Consider the following 21,715-nt stretch of genomic DNA (forward strand, 5'->3'; position numbering starts at 1 on the left):
GTTCGAGACCAGCTGGGCAACATAGGGAGACCCCATCTGTAGAAATAATTAGCCGAGTGTGGTCCCAGCTACTTGGGAGGCTGAGGTGGGAGGATTGCCTGAGCCCTGGAGTTTGAGACTGCAGTAAGGCGTGATCGCACCACTGTTCTCCAGTCTGGGTGACAAAGTGAGGTGCTGTCTCAAAATAAAAACGCACAGGCCTTTGACTCAGAGTTCCAATGATGGCTCCCCCAGGGAAGAACTGTGTGGCCTTGGGCGACCTAGTGAACCATACTGAGCCAGTCTTCTTGTTAGAAAGGGTGCTCAGAGTGGAAAGGTATGATCTAGTAGGGAAAAAGGCATCAAGATTAGTGGGTAGGAATAAAACCAAGTTACTAAATCCAGAAAGAACTGCAATCAATCAGCTAGGCCCTGGGAGAAAAGCAAAACAGGGAAAGAGGGCAGAATTGCAGAAAGGCTCCTCTGGTCTTTGGATCACAAAAGTGAGGGGTGCCAGAAACAGAGTTAAATCGTCCACCAAAGACGCACCGTTCATGCTCTGCTCTTGATTGCCCTGGAAACCAGAATCCAGCCCTATCGCCAGTGAAATCTTAACTGGGATACCACCTATAAAAGAAATGGTAGCAACTAGAGGCACAGCCTGACTTAGTTTGACCAGCTCCACTTAGGGAGTGTCTGGGGATGAGTTCAGGAGGGGGTCGCAAAGAGAAGGAATTTAGATTATGTAAAAGCCATGCTCTATAGAAGCCCATGGAGTTTGTAATTCATAGATGCACATCCGTATCTTCTCCCACTCATTCTTGTGAACACTTCCACCTGGCAGGAGCCTGCTCTCACTCTGGTGCTCTAGGTAAGCTGCCGAGACAGCTCTGTGCAGAGACCTCCAGCCCCCTTGAGTTGAGGCCACATGACTAAGCTCTGGCCAGTAGAATATTGGTGGACATGGTGTGCACACAGGGCAGGTCCTTTAAGAAGGAAACTGCACGATGCTTTTCTACCTCCATTGGGCTGGACTTGGTAGTGAGTCAGGTTTGATTACGATGGGCTGGGACCACATGTTGGGAGGTCAGTGAGTTGGCATCCTTCATGGTTGGGGAGCAAGCTTATTCAAGAAGGCTTCACCCTTTGCCCTCTCCACGTGTCTCTGTATTGCTTCACAAAACACTTTGGAAGAGATGGCCCTTTTACGTGTCTTTAAGAAGCCAGTTGGCCAGATACAGTGGCTCGTGCCCATAATCCCAGCACTTTGGGAGGCTGAGGCAGGAGGATCGTTTGATCCCAGGAGTTTGAGATCAGCCTCTCTCTTTCTCACAGATGGCCAGCAGTAGAGTGGATGCCACCCTTTACACACCTCTGTCTCTCTCATCTACAACTAAAGCTTGAACACCTCTGCCCTAGGGTATACAGTCAGGCCTTCTCATTTAGTTCCTGGTTACCTAAAACCTTTGGTTGAAGGGATGTCACATTTTTATACTGTGTTTGATACTGCTATACACGTTGCTGTTTGTGCACATGAACACCCTTTATTTCAAACAGGATGGCAAGTTCTAGAAGGTGGGGGTGGCCCCTTGATCTTCTGTATGTTCTTTCCTGGTAAGTGACTCCTGAAGTGGTCATATTTGCTTAACTGCACAGTGAACAAAATGGCAGGCCAGGCTGGATCCAGAGACTAGAGGAAACCCAGGTTAGTGACTTAAAGGGAAAAAAGACATTTTTCTGAAGACTTTTTAATTAGGAAAAAAAGGGAAATGTTATTTATCCCAGATTTTTCTGGTAGTCCCCATGTTGAATTTCTAAATATATACAAATAAGTTTAAGATAAACCACTATTTCTCCAAACTTTTCTTAATAGTGTCAGCATTTCAGTACCTCTATGCAGATCTAAGTCTCCTTCCCCTATGGGTCACTCACCTATTTCACCACCATTTGTTGGGCATCTCCTTGGGCCTGGCACTGGCTGGGCACACGATGCAGGTGCTAAGGGCTTGGTCTGTGATTTCCATGGATGAGGGTGCTACTCATGGGGGATTTAACTCAGTCCCTGTTTTGTGACCTAGAGCCCGACGGTTCCTAGTTATACACAAGTGTAAAATGCCAGTCAGGAGGAATAACAAAGGCTTGTCCCAGCCAGCCAGGGCCTTATGATAACAAGGGAAGATGGTCCTGGTGTTCCTGCCCTGAGAAAGCAGCCTGAGTGCTGGTGGCTGTGGGGACTCCAGCATGCTCCTGTCCCAGTTCTTGTGGTGTCTTCCTCCCACTGCGGGGAGTCCATGAATGTGAAAGTACTTTGTAAAATATATAGAGACCACTGGGATCAATAGGATTACCTTTCCTCAATTCACCGCATCATGGCTCTACTTTCCTCTCTGGTCACAACATGGAACTGAAGCAGCCTTTTAACATTATTTGTTACTGTTTGTTTGTTACAGAACGGAGTTTGCTCCCTGTTCTTGAAGTAAAACACAGCAGAATTAAATGCCGTATCTTCATTTCGAATCTAGATCCATTTTTTTTTTCCTTATATGTAAGCCCTGATAATTTTTTCCCGTGGACTTGAGGATCCTGAAAGACTCAAAGGTGTCTGCTGCTCAAACTCTAAGTTCCCAGTAGCTTAAGAATGGCTGTGGCACCCAGAGGAGGAGAGGTAGAGAAATGGCAGTCTCTACTTACAACCATTCCATTATTGATGGGCATTACACTGTTTCCAACTTTTCACTATTATGGCAAGAAAACATTGTTTTAGTTTGTTAGGGCTGCCATAACAAAGTACCACAAACCGAGTGGCTTAAACAGCGAAATGTATTGCCTCACAGTTCCGGAGGTTGGAAGTCCAAGACCAAGGTGGGCAGGGCTGGTTCCTTGTGAGGGCTGTGAGGGAGAATCTGTTCCAGGCCTCTCTCCTGGGCTTGTGAATGGCTGTCTTCTCCCTGCCTTTTCACATGGTCTTTTTCCTCTGCATGTTGGTCTCTGTGTCCGAATTTCCCCTTTTCATCAGGACACCATTATATGGGATTAAGACCCACTCTAATGACTTCATTTTAATTAATTTTGTTTGTTTGCTCCATAAAGACTCATATTGTAAGGTACTTGTGGCTGGGACTCCAACATCTTCTTTGGAGGCACACAATTCAACCCATAACAAATGTCATGAAAGAAGAAGGTGTTCGCCGATTCCTTTATTTATTTAGGAGGTGGGGGCAGGACACGGAGTAAGTTTCCTACAGGGAAAGAGTTGAGAAGAGTCTGCAGGGACTGAGCTAGAAAGCAATGACACTCCGTAGTTGTAAAAAAGCAGGGCACATCTGTAAGTACCTGGCGTGAGTTTTGTAAGAAAACCTACCTTATGAATGAGTACAGTGGAATACTACTTAGTACATTCATACATGTTTCTACCATCTCAAGATTTTTATATATACAGTATATGATCTGTTTTTATAAATGTACAGCTTGAGAAAAGATCCTTCTTGTAATAAGTACAGCATTTAAACACAAACCAACATGGGCCAGCCACATTCCAATTGAAGACCCAGAGAAAGCAAAGCCGGCAGCCCAGCCCCCAGCCCCCAGCCCCCAGCCCCTGACCTGCTTGGCGGCCCTGATGGTCCCGGCAAAGTGTAAACCAGTGCCCCTCTGTCCCCCTGGGCTCAGCAGGCCAGCTTGCCCTTGGCATGTGCATGGGAAGTGCCTGCTCACGCTGAGCCCAGTCTGCAGAGGGCGGGTCCTCCCTGAGGGAAGGTGGCAGAGAGGAATATGTGTATCAGGTATGGACAAGAGAGATGAAAAAAATGTGCTCTTCAACTAAAGGCACTTGTCAGCGGCCGCCTACAGCCATTCCCCTAGGCCTGGTGAGCAAGCAGGGTGCTGTTTTGATAGAAGCCTACAAGGTCTGAGCAGACCTCACTTCTCCTCTCACCAGGTTTCAATACAATAAATAAATCTTAATGCATGGTGGTTTTGTCCTCCTGGGTTCCTGTGAAGAGGCTGCCTTTCAGGATCACTTACGGAGTGATACTGCCTGTCCCCAACCCAGCCTTTTCAGTGTCCTCCCTCCATGGGGAAGGTACCAGAATAGCTCCAGGCCTTGGAGAAGCAATTGCTCATTGTGGATTGTAAGGGGAGTCCCTAAATATCCCCTCCCCTGGTCTGTGCCTGGAGCTCCTCTGCCCCATGCGTCAGAGTCACGGGCGCCTCAGATCTTGGTCACATAGTTGTTGGGGAATAGGCCCTGCTTGCCTCGAAGTCGACCCGTCCACCAGCCAGAAGGATCTGCAGGGAGAGACACAGATGGTGAAAGTGAAGATGAGTAAGTCTGTTGGGCCCCAGCCAGACACACTCTCCTCCCATGGGCTCAAGTGATTTGGCTCCATCCACGTTGTTTTCCCTTTGTTCTTTAAATCAAAAAGTTTGTTGTAAAAAGTAAGTTATCTACCAAATTAATAATGCACTCAGCCAAGCCCATGGACTGCTTTAATCATGGATATTCAAGGTTGTCTCCCTGGCTTCCACTCCATCTACTTTCATTATGAGGAAGCCAGGAAGTGTGGGTGGGATAGACCTCCCCCTGTTTCTGGGGACAGCCCCTACCAGGTCTAATCCTCTCAGGGTACAGCCTTTGTCTTGCTACTGAAGTTGGTTCAGGGATGGACACATGACTAATTTGGTCTGATCAGAATAAAACTCAGGACTTTGGTACAATGGCTAAGAAAAGAAGTTTCAGAGATGATGCAGATTTCAGACATGGTTTGGTATGTTGGCCTGGAATTGCTGCTGCCATTTTGCTACCATGAAGAAAAACAGCTTGAGAAGGGAGGGAATATAAATAAGGGGGCAGAACTGAAAGAAGCATTAAAAAAGCTGGTGTCTTGATCAGACTGAGCCTGAGGCCTGACCTGCCTCTACAAATTGCAGTTTGAGGAGCCCATAAATTCTTTTCATGTTCACACTAGATCTTACAGCAATGTGACTGCATGCTCTTTGGGAGGCTGTCCCAGCCAACCAGCCACACACTTACCTTCTTTGATAATATCAATAATGTCATTGGCATTAAAGCTGAGTTCGTCTGTGTCCTGAGCGTCATAGGCATACAAAGCCTTGCACTGTGGCACCTGAGGCTTGGGCTTGGGCTGGGGCTTGGGTCTGCCCCCTGCTGGGGGAGGCCGACTGGTCGTTTGTCTCCTGACCCTGTGGAGAGAGTGGAGCAGATGAGACTGGGCCCCAACAGGAGGCAGCAGCACCAAACAGTGGTTTGGAGCATGGCGGCCGGCACTGGCCTGTTCAAGTTCAAATCCAGCTCCATCCTTAGAAGACATGTGGCCCAGGGTGCAGTCTTTAAACTTGAGGAATAAAAGTAACTTTTCTGACAAGGTTGTTGGAAATGCACATAGCTCTTAAAAACCTTAGCTGCTGCTGTTACTGTGTCCCCAGCATAGAAGGAAATGTGGGAGACACATATCCATATAAAAGTGTCGAAAGTATATCCATACATTTAAATCAGGAACATTCAGGTATCTGTCCCTCCTTCCTCAAGTTTGGAAATGGAACTTTTGCAGGTGGTACAGAAGCCTGTAGGCATTTCTCCTTCACTGCATTCCCCCCAGATTACCACCACCTTACAGTTTGTATTAACGATTCTCTGGCTCATCTCTACAGTTTGCCACACATGTAAATACCCCTAGCCAATATTTGTGGTCCAACTGTCAACTGTATGAAAGGAATCATATTCCACGGTCACACACTCAACAACTGGACGACGTGCCCTGCTGATGCCTGCAGCTATAGTTCCTTCATCTTTGCTGCCTGATACTACACCACTGCACGAGTGTGTCACAGTTTACTTCTCCAGGGCACTGTGGATGGTCACTTGGGATGGTTCCAGTTTTCACTATTATAAAAAATGCTGCCATGAGACTTTGCTCCCCATTCACATCCTTATTATGCCTCAGACCTCACTCCTGTCTACTCCCATCCCATCTATCCACCCACCCTCATTACTCCGGAGACTTCCCTCCCACCAGCTCATTATTACACCTTAGACTTCCCTCCCATCCCTCATTATTACTCCTCACACTTCCTTCCCACCCCCTCATTATTACTCCTCAGGCTTCCCTCCCACCCCCCTCATTCCTCCTCCGACCTCCCCCCCCCCCCCTCATTATTACTCCTCACACGTACCTCCCACCCCTCATTATTACTCCTCAGACTTCCCTCCCACCCCTCATTATTACTCCTCACACTTCCCTCCCATCCCCTCATTATTACTCCTCACTTTCCTTTCACCTGCTCATTACTCTGCAGACTTCCCTCCCACCCCCTCATTATTACTCCTCAGACTTCCGTCTCGCCCTCTCATTATTTCTTGTCAAACTTCCCTCCCATCCCTCATTATTACTCTGCAGACGTCCCTCCTACCCCTTATTACTCTACAGACTTCCTTTCTACCCTCTCATTATTACTCCACAGACGTCCCTCCTACCCCTCATTATTATTCTGCAGACTTCCCTCCTACCTCCTCATTATTACTCCTCACACTTCCCTCCCATCCCTCATTATTACTCCTCACACTTCCCTCCGGCCCTCTCATTATTACTCTGCAGACTTCCCTCATACCCTCATCATTACTCCACAGTCTTCCCTCCCACCCCCTCATTATTAATCCACAGATTTCCCTCTCATTTTATCAATCAGTATTACTCCTCAGATCTCCTTCCCATTCTTTATTACCCCTCAGACGGGGTTTCACTATGTTGGCTAGGCTAGTGTTGAACTCCTGACCTCAAGTGATCCGCCCGCCTCAGCCTCCCAAAATGCTGGGATTACAGGTGTGAGCCAATGCGCCCGGCCTCTTTGTTTTTAGAGATGAAGTTTTGCCATGTTGCCCAGGCTGGTCTTGAACTCCTGGGCTTAAGTGATCCTCCCACCTTGGCCTCCCAAAGTGCTGGGATTACAGGTGTGAGCCACTGCACCAGGTTCCAGGTCTTTTTTCTAATTCTAGGAAAGTTTTACAGAGAGCTCTCAGCAGCACTGAGGAACACAGGAAATCCGTGTCAATGAAGCCGTCACAATCTCTATGATTCACTAGACTGGAGACCTGGAAGCCACCTTGGAACACAGTTGGTGGGAACAGCCATTTTCCCAGACTCCAACAGCCTCGAAAACCCAGGCAATCTCCTCTGCGTCACTAGGTGGCAATCCTGTGTCATTAATGAGAAGAAAGAATGACTTTTTTATTTTGTTCTGAGACGGAGTTTCACTCTTGTTGCCCAGGCTGGAGTGCAATGGTACGATCTCGGCTCACCACAACCTCCGCCTCCCGGGTTCAAGCAATTCTCCTGCCTCAGCCTCCTGAGTAGTTGGGACTACAGGCATGTGCCACCATGCCCGGCTAATCTTGTATTTTTAGTAGAGATGGGGTTTCTCCATGTTGGTCAGGCTGGTCTTGAACTCCTGACCTCAACTGATCCATCTGCCTCAGCTTCCCAAAGTGCTGGGATTATAGGCGTGAGCCACCGTGGCCGGCCAGGAATGACTTTCAAAGAAACTGCCAGAAATTTGATTAATGAGGTCTTCTAGGCAGGTAGAGCCCCCTACTCTCAGCCGAGGCAATTGGCTAGGCCAGGAGGAAGGGATTACAAACCCCCTTACAGGGCACATGAGACCCGCATGCCCACCGTGTCAGAACAGGCTCAGTCCAGCTTGCGAGAGCTGATAGAACTTTCAGGAATTTTGTGAGCCAGCTGTCAAACATGGCCATTATTAAAAACCAAATCATTGACAACAAAGAAATTCTATTAAAGCAAAGGCAAACGTTCATCATTTATCCCTTCCTATTTCTCACTACAACCTCCGCCTCCCGGATACAAGCGTTTCTCCTGCCTCAGCCTCCCGAGTAGCTGGGATTACAAGCATGTGCCAACAAGCCCGGCTAATTTTTCTTTTGTATTTTTAGAAGAGATGGGGTTTCACCATGTTGCCCAGGCTGGTCTCGAACTCCTGGCCTCAAGTGATCCACCCGCCTTGGCCTCCCAAAGTGCTGGGATTACAGTCGTGAGCCACCATGCCCAGCCTACTTATTTTCCTTCTATCTACGCATTTGAAATTATTAAAGTCTATTGCTGATGTATGGTAGAAATACTATATGATGGTGAGACTGCCCATCTTTTCCCAACTCGCACTCAGTAGTAGTCACACTGGTAGCTTGAAATTGGCCATGGAGAGAGAATTTTACCATGGAAACTGGTAAATGTTACAGTTCAGGCCTTTTCCTCCCTGGACTGCCCACTGTTTACCAGCACACCACCATCCTACCATCCTCAAGCTGCCCTCATGACAGCACAGGCTCACTCAAGTCTAAAAATGTCTTGCCAACTTTTGTTATTTCCTTATTGTTATTATTTTTAGAGACAAGGTCTTGCTACGATGCCCAGGCTGGGGTACACTGACATGATCATACCTCACTGCAGTCTTGAACCCCTGGACTTGGGCCATCCTCCTGCTTTAGCTATCTGAATGCTGGGACTACAGCCATGTGCCACCATTTGTTTTATAATTGTAGAATTTAGTTAATTTTGGTAGGTATGGTACTTTGTGATACAGTATTTGTATTTCTAATAAACATCACAGAATTGAAAATTGTGTTATAAAAATAATTATTTCATTGAGATAATTTTTTTGTTGTTGTTGTTGTTTTTTGAGACAGAGCCTTGCTCTGTCACCTGGCAGGAGTGCAATGGAATGATCTCAGCTACCTGCAGCCTCCGCCTCCTGGGTTCAAGTGATTCTCATGCCTGAGTCTCCCAAGTAGCTGGGATTATAGGCACCTGCCACCATGCCCGACTAATTTTTGTTATTTTTAGTAGAGACAGGGTTTCACATGTTGGTCAGCCTGGTCTCGAACTCCTGATCTCAAGTGATCCTCCTGCCTCGGCCTCCCAAAGTGCTGAGATTAACGGCATGAGCCACTGTGCTTGGCTAGATGATGGGGAGTTGCAGCAAGATTTCAGACTCACAATAAGTTATTTTTTCTTTTGACATTTCAATAATAAAGGCTCATTATATATATAAAATATATTACTTATATTGTATATATTATTTATATATATAATATACATATGTTAGTATATGGTTATAAAACTATATATCACTGAGCAAATCCAGTGTTTCATTATATGTAATTTTTGTACAATGCAATTTAGTTTTCTTATTTTAGGGTAATTTGTACATATCACTTTATGTGTCTATTAGCAATGAACATAAATACATGAAAAAGCTGACCCACAGCAACTTCTTTTTGCACCAGGTTCTTTTTTCTGAGTAGGGCAATCACATTATAACCCAGAAACAAATAACATTTCCTGATGAATTAAGCACACTACATCCAGTTTGCTTTGTGAAAACTTGCTCTGCAAGAGAAGTCCTGTATTAGTGACCAGAGAAGACCAAGTGATATATTTGCCCCGAGACATTAGGATGTCAGCTGACATTTGAGTCCTCATGGATGGCTGCCAAATCTCACAAGGTGCCAAAAGCCCACAAGAAAACAAAACCCCAAATAACATGAAAACTCTCTAAACTGAGGGCTAATTCCCTCTGCCCTAGCAATGTCCATCCTTTCCATGGGATGTTCATTGTTATGATGACTGCAGCTGAGATGTTTAGTTAGAAAGAGACCATGGAGGCCAGGTGCAGTGGCGTACACCTGTAATCCCAGCACTTTGGGAGGCTGAGGCGGGCGGATCACTTGAGGCCAGGAGTTTGAGACCAGCCTGGCCAACATGACAAAACCCCGTCCCTACTAAAAATTAGCCAGGTGTGGTGGCTCATGCCTGTAATCTCAGCTACTTGGGAGGTTGAGGCATGAGAATCGCTTGAACCTGGGAGGCAGAGGTTGAGCTGCAGTGAGCCAGGATCGCGCCATTGCACTCCAGCCTTGGTGACAGAGTGAGACTCTGTCTCAAAAAAAAAAAAAAAAAAAAGAAAGAAAGAGACTGTGGAATAGTGCAGAGTGGGAAGGAGTTTGTGACTTTTCATCTTCGAATTGTCCAAATGAGGCTCTCATGTCTAGTGATTATTACCATTACTGCAGAACTCTGTGTGCCGCTGATGCTCTGTGCCCACGGAGAACAGGCACAGCTGCAAAGGGTGTGTGTGTGTTGGGGGCGGTCATCTCCCTGTCTGGTCTCCTTGTCTTGGCTTCCCTAGGCTGCCCATTCCCCGCATTAAAGCCAGCAATGCCTGAAGCGTAGACCTTCATGGAGTCCACAGCTCTAGGCAGGCCAGAGATTTCAGTTCTTGAGAATAAAGCCACTGGGCCAGGAAACATCACCTTTCAACCCTGGTAGAGCATTAAAATTTCCTTGCAAGACCAGCCAATGAATAACGGTAATGAATCAAATACATAATAACTTTCAAATAGCATTGTGCTTTATAGCACACAAAGCCCTTATTTAACCTTCAAGAAAACCCTGAAGAGTGGGTTTTCAAAATTATTATATTATTAGTATCCCTATTATACAGGTGAAGACACGAAGGAGTAGAAAGATCAAGTGACAAGCCTGGGGTAGCACATAGAAGGCACATGGCTCGGTAAATATTGATGAATAAAAGAAAAAGGAAAGAATGAATGAACCAGGACTCACCCTGCTCTTACAGCTGCAAATCCTGTGCTCTCTGCACTCTAAATGCCACCTTTTGTGAATTTCTCTGTAGCTCCCACACCTCCTGGGTGGGTGTGCCTAGTCTATGCCGGGGGAGCTAGGATTAAGCTTTCGAATATCACCTCTTTGTTCTGCAGATGGGAAATTTATGTCTTGAAATTCCAAGACGGAAAATAATGGCATTTTATTTCACTGGCTCTTAAAAATATGCTGTGTTCCAAAAGGTTGAATCTACAAACATTACTGGAAATGTGGAAATGGATGCCAGGAATTCCTCAGCACCATGTCTGCCTGGGCCAGGAGATGGCTGCTGCTCCCATAGATTATGGGTTGAGAAATACTGCTATTGGACACTTGATGGAAATTTTAAGCCACTTAAAAATACGACTCCATTGGGAGGATCTTGACAAGAGACACACAGGCAGGATTTAAATATTTCTATTGACCCCTCCTTTGTGGCATGCCCAGAAGCCCTACCACTGAGCACTTGCCAGACTTTTCTGTTTTTCCAACTTCTAGTTGGATTAATCTCTGAAGTATCTTGAAATTTCCTGAAGTTGTCCTCCCACAAAATGGACCACAGGATTAAAAAGGTCAACAGACATTTCCAGTCTGGGCTTTAATGCTTCCAAGAATGAACTGCAGGTAGATTAGGTACATTTCAGTTATAGGAGGGAAAATTACAAAGCACACTGGATAGTGAGATCAGAGCAAAGGTGGGTGGATGAACTGTTTTTTTTTTTTTTTGAGACGGAGTCTTGCTCTGTTGCCCAGGCTGGAGTGCAGTGGCCCAATCTCAGCTCACTGCAAGCTCCACCTCCTGGGTTCACGCCATTCACCTGCCTCAGCCTCCCAATTAGCTGGGACTACAGGCGCCCGCCACCACGCCTGGCTAATGGTTTGTGTTTTTAGTAGAGACGGAGTTTCACCATGTTAACCAGATGGTCTTGATCTCCTGACCTCGTGATCCATCCGCCTCGGCCTCCCAAAGTGCTGGGATTACAGGCGTGAGCCACCGTGACCGGCCTGGATGAACTGTTCATAGGATTCTTGCCTAACCTCTTCTCTTTCCTTGAGAATCAGGAAAGATCTTTGACCTGAATTAAGACTTTTCAAAAGCTATACTAATTGATGGCAACATCCTGATTCCCATGCAGATCTCTCAGTGTTTCCTGGAGAATGATAATGATAGCTACCATATGCACTAATACTGCAATGTAAGGGTAAAGAATCCGGTTGGGATGGTAATTAATTTAGTGAAATCTTCATGCTGTCTTCAGAACAACTGATTGAACCTAAAATAAACTGATAAAGACTTGCCTGAATTAACTTGAGGTGCTAATTACATCATTTGATTTTATCCGTATTACATGATCCAAAATAAATTACAGAAAAAGTGCACTGAGGGATGAGAGAGAGGAAGGAAAGATAAACCCAGAATGTGAAAGCCAGGAAAGAAAGACCATAGTAATCCTACTTTTATAGATTGGTAAAGTCAAGGTGACTGTTTAGAACTTTGATGTATAGGAATTTTCATGTTTATGGAAAAAGTACAAACTTGGGATCCTAAAATTCCCTGCATGCTTCAACAGCCTCCTGTGGAATAAATGCAATTCATGTTTTCTTGGCAAATAGGAGAAGCTGTTAAATTTAGGTAACCATGGGGATCCATAAAATGCCACATCCAAAGTCTCTGGCCACATTAGACACTTTTAATTTTCACCTTTACGTGTTTTAGAAAATAACTACTAAGAAAAGGCTCAGCCTTTTGCCCAAGGTACTATTTTGTAAGAAATGTTTGCACAGCAGATTTAAGGTTACAAAGAGGAGGCTGGCTAAGACACAGTGTGCCTACTAATCGTGTTTTACATACAAGGAAATCTTACTGCCTAGTAGACAGGTGTGAAGGTGTCCTCTCCTTCCGGCCTCATGGCCAGCCTCTAAGACAGCACCACATGTACCCAGTCTTTAGGCCAGAGGGTGGCAAAGGGTGCGATAAGACTTAAATAGGGAACCACATGGGAGAGGGCTGGAAGGGAGCAGCCTTGGTTAAGACAAAGTGTTCTTAAATTGCCTACTTTGGGCTGACAGATGCTCCCAGCTGGCCGATGTGCAAGTCTGCAACTTGCAAAGTAGGCTGGAAAGATGGTTTTGCTTGCCAAAACCAAAGTAAGTAGGCAGCTAGCACACAGAGCTAAGAGATTTGGTGCATTCTGTTGACTGCTTTTAATACCCTGCCTACTTTGAGGCATCAAACTGGGCCTAGGAGGGATTGTGACTGAGTGATGCTCACCCACCTGAAAGGTGTAGGTCTGGGTTAGAGAGCAAAAATCCCATGAGCCTAACAGCACCCTTGCAATTCACCTTCACATGGAGGCTTCCCTGGCTTTATCAATCAGACTACAGGTGCCTTCAGACCAGTGGTTTTCAAAATGTGGTCCCTGGATCAGAGCATCACCTGGGAACATGGTACAAATGCAAATTCTTAAGCCCTACCCCAGATCTACAGAATCAGAAATGCGGGAAGTAGGCCAGCAAGCTTTCCAGGGGATTCTAGTGCACACTAGAGTTTGAGAACTACTGGTTTAGACCAAGCCAATCAGGTAAACCACGGTCATGAGAACTGGTGGGGTATAGCTGCTTACCCAAGACTGGGGGGTAGTGGAAGGGAAGAGGAGAGGGAGACACACACACACACACACACACAAACACACACACACACACACGTGCGTAGAGAGAGGTCTCTATAAGGGTGGCATCCACTCTGATGGCCGTCTGTGTGATAAAACTAAGGTGCTTTCAGCTGTGGACGGTGGCTCACACCTGTAATCCCAGCTACTTTGGGAGGACAAGGCAGGCAGATCATGAGGTCAGGAGATCGAGACCATCCTGGCCAACATGGTGAAACCCCGTCTCTACAAAAAAAAAAAAAAAAACAAAAAAATTAGCTGGGTGTGGTGGCACGCGCCTGTAGTCCCAGCTACTCGGGAGGCTGAGGCAGGACCGTCACTTGAACCCAGGGCATGGAGGTTGCAGTGAGCTGAGATCGCACCACTGCACTCCAGCCTGGCAACAGAATAAGACTCCGTCTCAAACAAAAAAAAAAACCCCCAAAAAACCAACTAGGTGCTTTCATATTTGTAGCCCAAAATGAAGTGAGATAAGACTTGCCAGGGGAAAAGGAATGCTGCTAGGAGAGAACGTGGTAAAGTTCTTAAGAGCTTTGTGATCTTTAGAAGGAAGCTGCCAAGGCAGGAAAAACATCAAATAATAGGGCAAATAATAGGGCATAAAGATGAATGCGGCCAGGCACGGTGGCTCACGCCTGTAATCCCAGCACTTTGGGAGGCTGAGGTGGGTGGATTACTTGAGGTCAGAAGTTTGAGACCAGCCTGGCCAACATGGTGAAACCCTGTCTCTACTAAAAATTAAAAAATAAGGCTGGGTGCGGTGGCTCACGTCTGTAATCCCAGCACTTTGGGAGGCCAAGGCGGGTGGATCATGAGGTCAGGAGATCAAGACCATCCTGGCCAACATAGTGAAACTCTGTCTCTACTAAAATACACACACACACACAAAAATTAGCCGGGCGTGGTGGTGGGCGCCTGTAGTCCTGGCTACTCGGGAGGCTGAGGCAGGGGAATCGCTTGAACTCGGGAGGCGGAGATTGCAGTGAGCCGAGGTTGTGGCACTGCACTCCAGCCTGGCAACGGAGCAAGACTCCGTCTAAAAAAAAAAAAAAAAATTAGCTGGGTGTGGTGGTGCGTGCCTGTAATCCCAGCTACTCAGGAGGCTGAGGCAGGAGAATCACTTGAACCTGGGAGGAGGCTGCAGTGAGCCGAGATTGCACCACTGCATTGCAGCCTGGGCAACAGAGCAAGACCCTGTCTCAAAAAACAAAGCAACCAACCAACAAACAAAAAGGTAGATGGATGGCTGCCTCCTCAGAGGAAGGAACCGTTGTTTCTCTTCCTGCACAGGTCTATTTTGCATTCATACCTCCTGATCCTCATTTGAAACTTCTCCATGGTGCTAGAGACAGGAGACAGTAGAAAATAGAAGAGGGCTTGAGAGAGGGGAAGAGAAGAGAGAGTGGGTGGGAGCAGGCCATTACTAGCTTTAGCAGACAGAGCCACTCCACCACGGAGAGTCGTGCAGAGCTGGAAGATTCCTTACAAGTCTCTAGTTCAACCTCCATGAAGTGACCGGGGTCCTCATGATCATCACCCTGTCACCGTCATCACCACCCTCAAGCTAGAGTTAAGTGAGTAGACTCCTGCATGCCAAGTACCATGCTAGAGATTTTATGTATGTAATTTCTAGTCCTCCCAACAAGTTTGCTGCAAGTTTGATGGCATTACATTAGTGCTTAGACAAGGAAACTGAAGCTCAGAGAGGGCAAGCAGCAGGTCCAGCGTTAGACAGGCCTCTCTTTCCCCTTATCTAACATTTGACAACACTACTCTGAACACTCCTGCCTGGTGATCCCCATCCACCTGGTGCCTGAATGCTCCCAGGAACAAAACGCTCTTTACATACGAGGGCAACTCATATTTGGGTTGCTACGTTCTTCCTTTTACTGGAGCCAAAAATCTACCTCCTGGCAGAGTTCACTAACTGGTTTTCAGTTGGCGCTAGTTCGATCCCTATGACTCCACAGGACATGTCTTAACCCCCTTTTAAAACTGATAGCTCTTCTAATATCTATGCAGAGTTTCAGGAATCTTCACTTCCTCCGGCTAAAAAGGCTGGGTTCTCTTCACCACTCTTTATTTACATTCTAGAAAGGCAGAGAGGCTCTCACTGTAAAGCCACAAAGACCCACATTCTTCAACAAATATCATATAGAATGCTGGGATGTTATTCTTAATGTTGCTGAAGACTCTTAAAGCTGGTGTATTTATGCAACTGCAGTCAGAGACACAAATCAAAAGCTCCATCATTCCTCAACCATGAAAGAAAGCACAAAGAGGTCACAGAGTAACCATATCTGGGGCCAAAGGGAACCCGTCTTCTGATGTGTCCAAGATAAGCCCTCTCTGGAGAATGAAATGAATTGTGTGCTATTAATGTGGCTGTACCTTTAGAAATACCAGCCACAGCCCCACAGCCTTGGGTCCTGGCGTGTAGCACTGAGGTAGAAAACTGAACCTTAGAATCCTGTATTGACGGCCCACAGGAATCTATGAACCCTTGTTTTGAATGATGGAGATGGAGCTTGCCGGCTTCATCCACAGGATGTGAGAATCTTACCCTGCAGCTCCCTGGTCCGGGACCTTGAGGAAATCCAGGCTCTCTGGCGTCTGCGACACTCGGTCTGAACCGGTAGACTGCTGCCGAGGCAAGGGCGGGCGGGCCATGGAGGTGTACAGGCTTTTCTGATTGGACCTCTGGCTTCCAGGAGCATGGGGATGTGGCACAAACTGGTTTCTGATGACTCCATTCTGATGGTATCCTAGAGAGAGGAAGAGAGAAGGAAATAAGGCTCACATGTTTGGATCCGTTGGCAAAAGTCTCTCCACATTTCTTCCATGTACTACAAAGGGCAGCTTACTTAACTCCTGAGTCTCAATTTCTGCATTTGAAAAAAATGGAAGGCATCACTGCTAACACATCGTGAGAATTAGAGCTGCTTCACTGTTCTCCCCATCCCCGGGCTTTACTGAGGTATAACTGACAAATAAAATTGTATGTATTTCACATGTACAACAATGCATGGTCAGCTTCCCGGGATGTGCCCGGAACACAGCGGACACTCAGCACATGCTTGGTGGCAACAGAATCCCCAGATTTCCTGAGGTTCAAAGCCCACCGTAAGGTAAGCTTGCAACTGGCTGGGAGACACCTTCTTGGGCCTAAGAAAAATTATGAGGTTATGACTCAAGAGGGCTGGCAGGCAGCTGTTTAAACAGCTGGACATCCATTTTCGAGGGCTCAATCTTGGGCATCCACGGCAGGAGCCTGCTGTGTGAGGCAGAGGGGGTACTCTACACAGGCAAGGGAAAAGTGGCCACCCAGCTGGATCAGTCCGGATGGAGCAAGCTCTCTCAGCCAAACAGCGATGTCTAGTTAAAATCGCATTAGCCAACAAGTAATGGGTTACAGTGGCAGGCTCCAAACCATGCGTCTTGGCTGACTCGGGCATTAGCATTCCATGCTACGTATGAAGAGGCCCTTATTCATTCTCGCATTGACAGATCTGGGCTGAGTGGAGAAAGAGAACAAGACTCTTCAAGGCCCACTTTGGTGAACCCCACCCAAAAACCTCTTCCAACCAAATTAAGAGAACTCTTTGGTACCAGTGGGATGACCCTCAGAGAAGGACTACAGGTTCAGTTCTGGCCCTGCCTCTGAGAGCTACACTAATCATGAGCAAGAGAGCTGATCTTTCACAGTCTCAGTTCTTCACGAAAGAACCACGAAACAGGTCCAGAATCCGCTTGGTGGCTTCCAGCTCCAACAAGCATTTTCTCTATATCCTTATTATTACAGAAAGAGGGTTCTTCCTGCCCAGTAATAATAGGTGGAATTCTTACTTTGAACCACGGTTTTCTCAGGGTGGAGCTTTCAAGGGGTGGCTCCTCATCCATCCATGTCTCTAGCAATTTCCTCCCACAGGCCACCAGACCAGATCAGAACTAGACATTTGGGGCAAACAGCCGCTCTTCATCTGACCTCATTCCCTCAGTGAGTGAGAGCTGAATGGGCTCCCACAGGGTCTGGGGTGGGGGAGGGTAGAAGGACCCTGCTTGCTGCCTAGGATCCCAACAAAAGGAGAGGGGCATCTTAAGAGTGTGACATGCCCTCGGGATGTCACATGGCCAGTGATAAAAGTGGGGTCCCCACAGGGGCTGCCCCACATGCTGCTTGAGATCCCCTGGTCCATGATAAGGTGAGAAATGAAGAGTAAGCGTTTAGAAACGTTCATGGCAGTTTGACAGATCTATTTCATGCCTGTTGCATCTTATAATAAGAAGTTTTGGCATATATTTTATATGTTTTGAAAATTCCATTCTTCTACTAATTCATTTTTATTGTATCATACAAATGTATGGTTTGTGATGGACTGGAAATTTTTTTAAACCCCCTGAAAACCCCTGGTCTTTCACCACAGACAGTTTGAGAAGTGCTGGTCAAATGGATCTGGTCCCATTGTCTCACTTTATTGATGAAGGAACTGTCATTTAGAGAGCTGGGGAGCCCTGCTCAAGGTCGGAAACTTTGTGGCCTGATTTGATCTGAGGCTACTTTGGCCAACCTAGCTGAGGCCAGTGAGCTTTCCAGGTGGACTTGGCCAGAATTCTCCACTGGAACCAGCGCACACGCAGTAATATGATACTACAGTGCTTCTCTTAAGTTCCTTTGTGCTTGGATTTTCTTCAAAGAAGAAAGGAGGAGACAGAGCCGGGTCAAGGCAGGATGGGGACTCCAAAAGAGACGAGAATTAGTTTCTCACTGCTGGGCCCCAGTGTCCATACTTTAGCATGCAATGGTGAGATTCCAGAGACTAAAGAAATGCCCTTTTCTGGGGGAGGGGGGCAGGTAGATGGGGAGGGGAGACAGACTCTCACTCAGTCACCCAGGCTGGAGTACAGTAGTGCGATCTCAGATCACAGCAACCTCTGCCTCCTCGGCTCAAATAATTTTCATGTCTCAGCTTTGTGAGTAGCTGGAATCACTGGTGCATGCCACCATGCCCAGCTAATCTTGAGACAGGGTCTCACTCTGTTACTCAGGCTGGAGTGCAATGGCATGATCACAGCCACCTCAGCCTCACACTTCAGCCTCCTGAGTAGCTGGGATTCCAGACATGTGCCACCATGTCCAGCTAATTTTTATTTTTAAATTTATTTTATTATTTATTTATTTTTGAGACAGAGTGTTGCTCTGTTGCCCAGGCTGGAGTGCAGTGGTATGATCTCAGCTCACTGCAAACTCCACCTCCCGGGTTCAAGCAATTCTCGTGCCTCATCCTCCCCAGTAGCTGGGATTACAGGTGTGCGCCACCATGCCTGGCTAATTTTTGTATTTTTAGTAGAGACAGGGTTTTGTCGTGTTGGCTAGGCTGGTCTCAAACTCCTGGCCTCAAGTGATCTGCTCACCTCAGTCTCCCAAAGTGCTGGGATTATAGGCATGAGCCACTGCACGTGGCTGCAGCTAATTTTTAAGAACATTTTTGTAGAGATGGGGTTTTGCTATGTTGCCCAGGCTGGGCTCAAACTTCTGGTCTCAAGCAAGTCTCCTGCCTTGGTCTCCCAAAATGTTGGGATTACAGGCATAAGCCACCGTGACCAACCTCAAGAAATGCTTTTTACTCTTTATCTTGGACATTGGTACAAATAGAATTCTCTTGGCTGGGAAGATTGGAATCAAATACAGTCTCAAAATGACCCTATCAGACTTAGAATCCTAAACTGCTTAATACCAAACTACTCTGGGAGCAGTTTTTTATGAACTGAATTTTGTGAGTGATGGAAAAACATTAAAAGATTTTATGTATTTTTGCAAGCGTTCTGCAAACACTACACAGATTTTTAGAGACAGAAAATCTTAGATTCAGGTTTAGAGTGTCTGGGTATGTCACTTACATTTTTATTATTAAAAATGAGAGGCCAGGTTCAGTGTCTCGCACTTTTAATCCCAACACTTTGGGAGGCCAAGGTGGGAGGACTGCTTGAACCTAGGAGTTCAAGACCAGCCTGGGCAACACAGTGAGACTCCATGTCTACAAAGAGTAAAAAAAAAAAAATGAGCCAGGTGTGGTGGTACGTGCCTGTAGTCCCAGCTACTCAAGGGGCTGAGGTGGGAGGAGCGCTTGATCCAGGGAGGCTGAGGCTGCAGTGAGCCATGATCGTGCCACTGCACTCCAGTTGGGCAACTGAGACCCCATCCCAAAAAAAGAAGAGATAAATATGAAATATAAGCATAAATTTTATAACAATTTTGTAATACTCTCAGATATTGCTTTATTTTTTTGAACAAGGCCTCCTGAATCCTAATCTCAGAAAATAGAAAACAAATTTCTTCTATTCAGTCATTAAGCTGCTATAACTTACAAAACAGTAGCCCCCTCCCCTCCTTATCCATGATTTTGCTTTCCACTGTTTCAGTTACCCATGGTCAACTGTAGCCTGGAAATATTAAATGAAAGTTCCAGAAATGAACAATTCCTAAGGCTTAAGTTGTGTGCCATCTCACTCTGTCCTGCCAGGACACGAATCATCCCTTTGCCCAGCCTATCCATGCTGTGTGCGCTACCCCGTCATCAGTCACTAAGCAGCCATCTAGTTATTCATAATGGCCCCAGGAAGCTGGCAATTTGGATATGCCACAGAGAAGCCATTAAGCGCTTCCTTTAAGTGAAAGCGCTTCCTTTAAGTAAATTCAGTAACAATGAATCTTCTATCTGTAACATTGTGAAGAAAGAAAAAAATTTCTGCTGGTTTTGTGGAAAACTTAAACTGGAAAAGTATAGATAGGTTTTGGTAATAACTGCATTTTCAAGCCCCCACTGGGGGTCTTGGAATGCATCCCCCAAGGATAAGGGGGGGCTACTGTAGTGGTATTTGGCCGGAGCTGGGTAGTGGTGGTGGGGTTAGACCTGTAAACCCCTATTTCCATAAAGCAGCATCCTGTGTCTTAAAAGCTGACAACAGTCTGGTTGTCACGGACAAGGAACTCCTTTCTCTCTGTCAGAAGCCTTTCCTAAGGGAGTAATATTTCGAGGTAATGAAATCCAGATTGCGAACTCAGCCGCAGTTCAGTCTCACTGACTCCTATTTTTCTGAATTTTGAGGTCTCAAGTAGGGCTGCTGTGTTGTACATCTGGCACTGAAATGGTCCATGCCTGGTTAATATGTGTGCATTGATTTGCTAATGGGTTTCTTCCCAAACATATTTTATAAGTTATGGGTCCAGATTTAGTGGTCCCAGACTACGGTACATAGCTGGCTTACCTGGGGGAGGAGGGGCAGCTCTCACTGGGTAGTTGGCATTTTGAGTCCCACTGGAATAACCTGTATTTTGGGTAGTGTTCCTTCTGGTAGGACCTGAAATAAACAAGACAAAGTTAAAATCAGTGCTACTGGTTGGTTTTATGGATCCTCATGGTTCTTTGCATATGGAAAATTTTTGAGAAGCTTAGATTCCAGTTCTCAGGTGGATCTGCAGGAGAACAGTTGCAGTGGAGAAGGAGCAGTTGAGGGAAGTATGTAATGGTAGCTATTGGGTGGGAGGGGCTGGAGGATAGGTTTATAGAGGTACAGTTTTGAAATGTTAGAGACAGTAGTTTTTAAAGATGATCATTCGATCATCTTACAAAGGTGTTTCTATTTTTGCAGACTTTTAAGAGAGACAGAGGGAACATTTTAATATTTGCATTCATGTTCTAAATGCGAAGTGGCTGAGCAGGTTCACTAATGCTACGGATCAGTGGGGTTGGCATGAAGCCTGTTCCGGCACTGACTGCATGCCTGCCTACGTCAAGCGCCTTGCACACAAGAGTGTGTGTTCTACGGTCCTTGAACTAAACACAGAGACCACAAGGAGTAGAAGCAGACTTGTACCCTTGACACAGACATGAAGGAATTAGGAACAAGCTGGGGCCAAAGGAACACACTGTGGGTCACAGTCAGGGCTGGACAGCAGGGCCAGAGGAGCCAGAGGAGATCTCTGCAGAGACATCTATGTGGGGAAGAAAAACAATAAATAGGGTCTAGAATGGAACAGGAAGGAAGGTAGGATTAAACCAGCTGGAAGAGGGGTGCAGAGGGAATTTCTTATAAAGAGAAGAGCTGAAGAATAGAGAAGGGTAGGAGGTGACAAGGTGCACAGTGCAGACACAGCAAAGGAGCTGCAGCTCTAGGGCCTGGGAGAACCAACCACGTGGGATCGGGGCAAACCCAATGTGGCCTGCTGGGGGCTTCCCTCCCAGTACCCAGGCCACTCTCCCCACCCCAAATAAGATAGAATCCAACACTTATTGGGCAATTTCCACTCTGGGGCCTGCTGCACAAACATAGCCTGCTGGTTATTTGCAGCCTTTCTTTGCCCGGCTCTGTGCC

At 46.4% G+C, this 21,715-nt stretch overlaps 1 protein-coding gene across 1 annotated transcript in view; it reads right to left on the minus strand.

Annotated features, from left to right (window-relative positions):
- Window positions 1-3,561: 3,561 nt before the first annotated feature.
- Window positions 3,562-21,715, minus strand: part of LOC116463753 (unconventional myosin-Ie) — a 231,182-nt gene continuing 213,028 nt past the window's right edge. The window contains exons 25-28 of the mRNA XM_032147009.2: window positions 20,609-20,701; window positions 15,906-16,107; window positions 5,012-5,181; window positions 3,562-4,266 (exon numbers count right to left, since the gene is read on the minus strand). Coding sequence (XP_032002900.1) covers window positions 4,190-4,266; window positions 5,012-5,181; window positions 15,906-16,107; window positions 20,609-20,701 — 542 coding nt within the window. The 3' untranslated portion in view covers window positions 3,562-4,189. The remainder of the gene's footprint in view (window positions 4,267-5,011; window positions 5,182-15,905; window positions 16,108-20,608; window positions 20,702-21,715) is intronic.

Source organism: Hylobates moloch, unplaced genomic scaffold, assembly GCF_009828535.3.
Source record: "Hylobates moloch isolate HMO894 unplaced genomic scaffold, HMol_V3 SCAFFOLD_58, whole genome shotgun sequence".
NCBI classification, from domain to species: Eukaryota; Metazoa; Chordata; class Mammalia; order Primates; family Hylobatidae; genus Hylobates; species Hylobates moloch.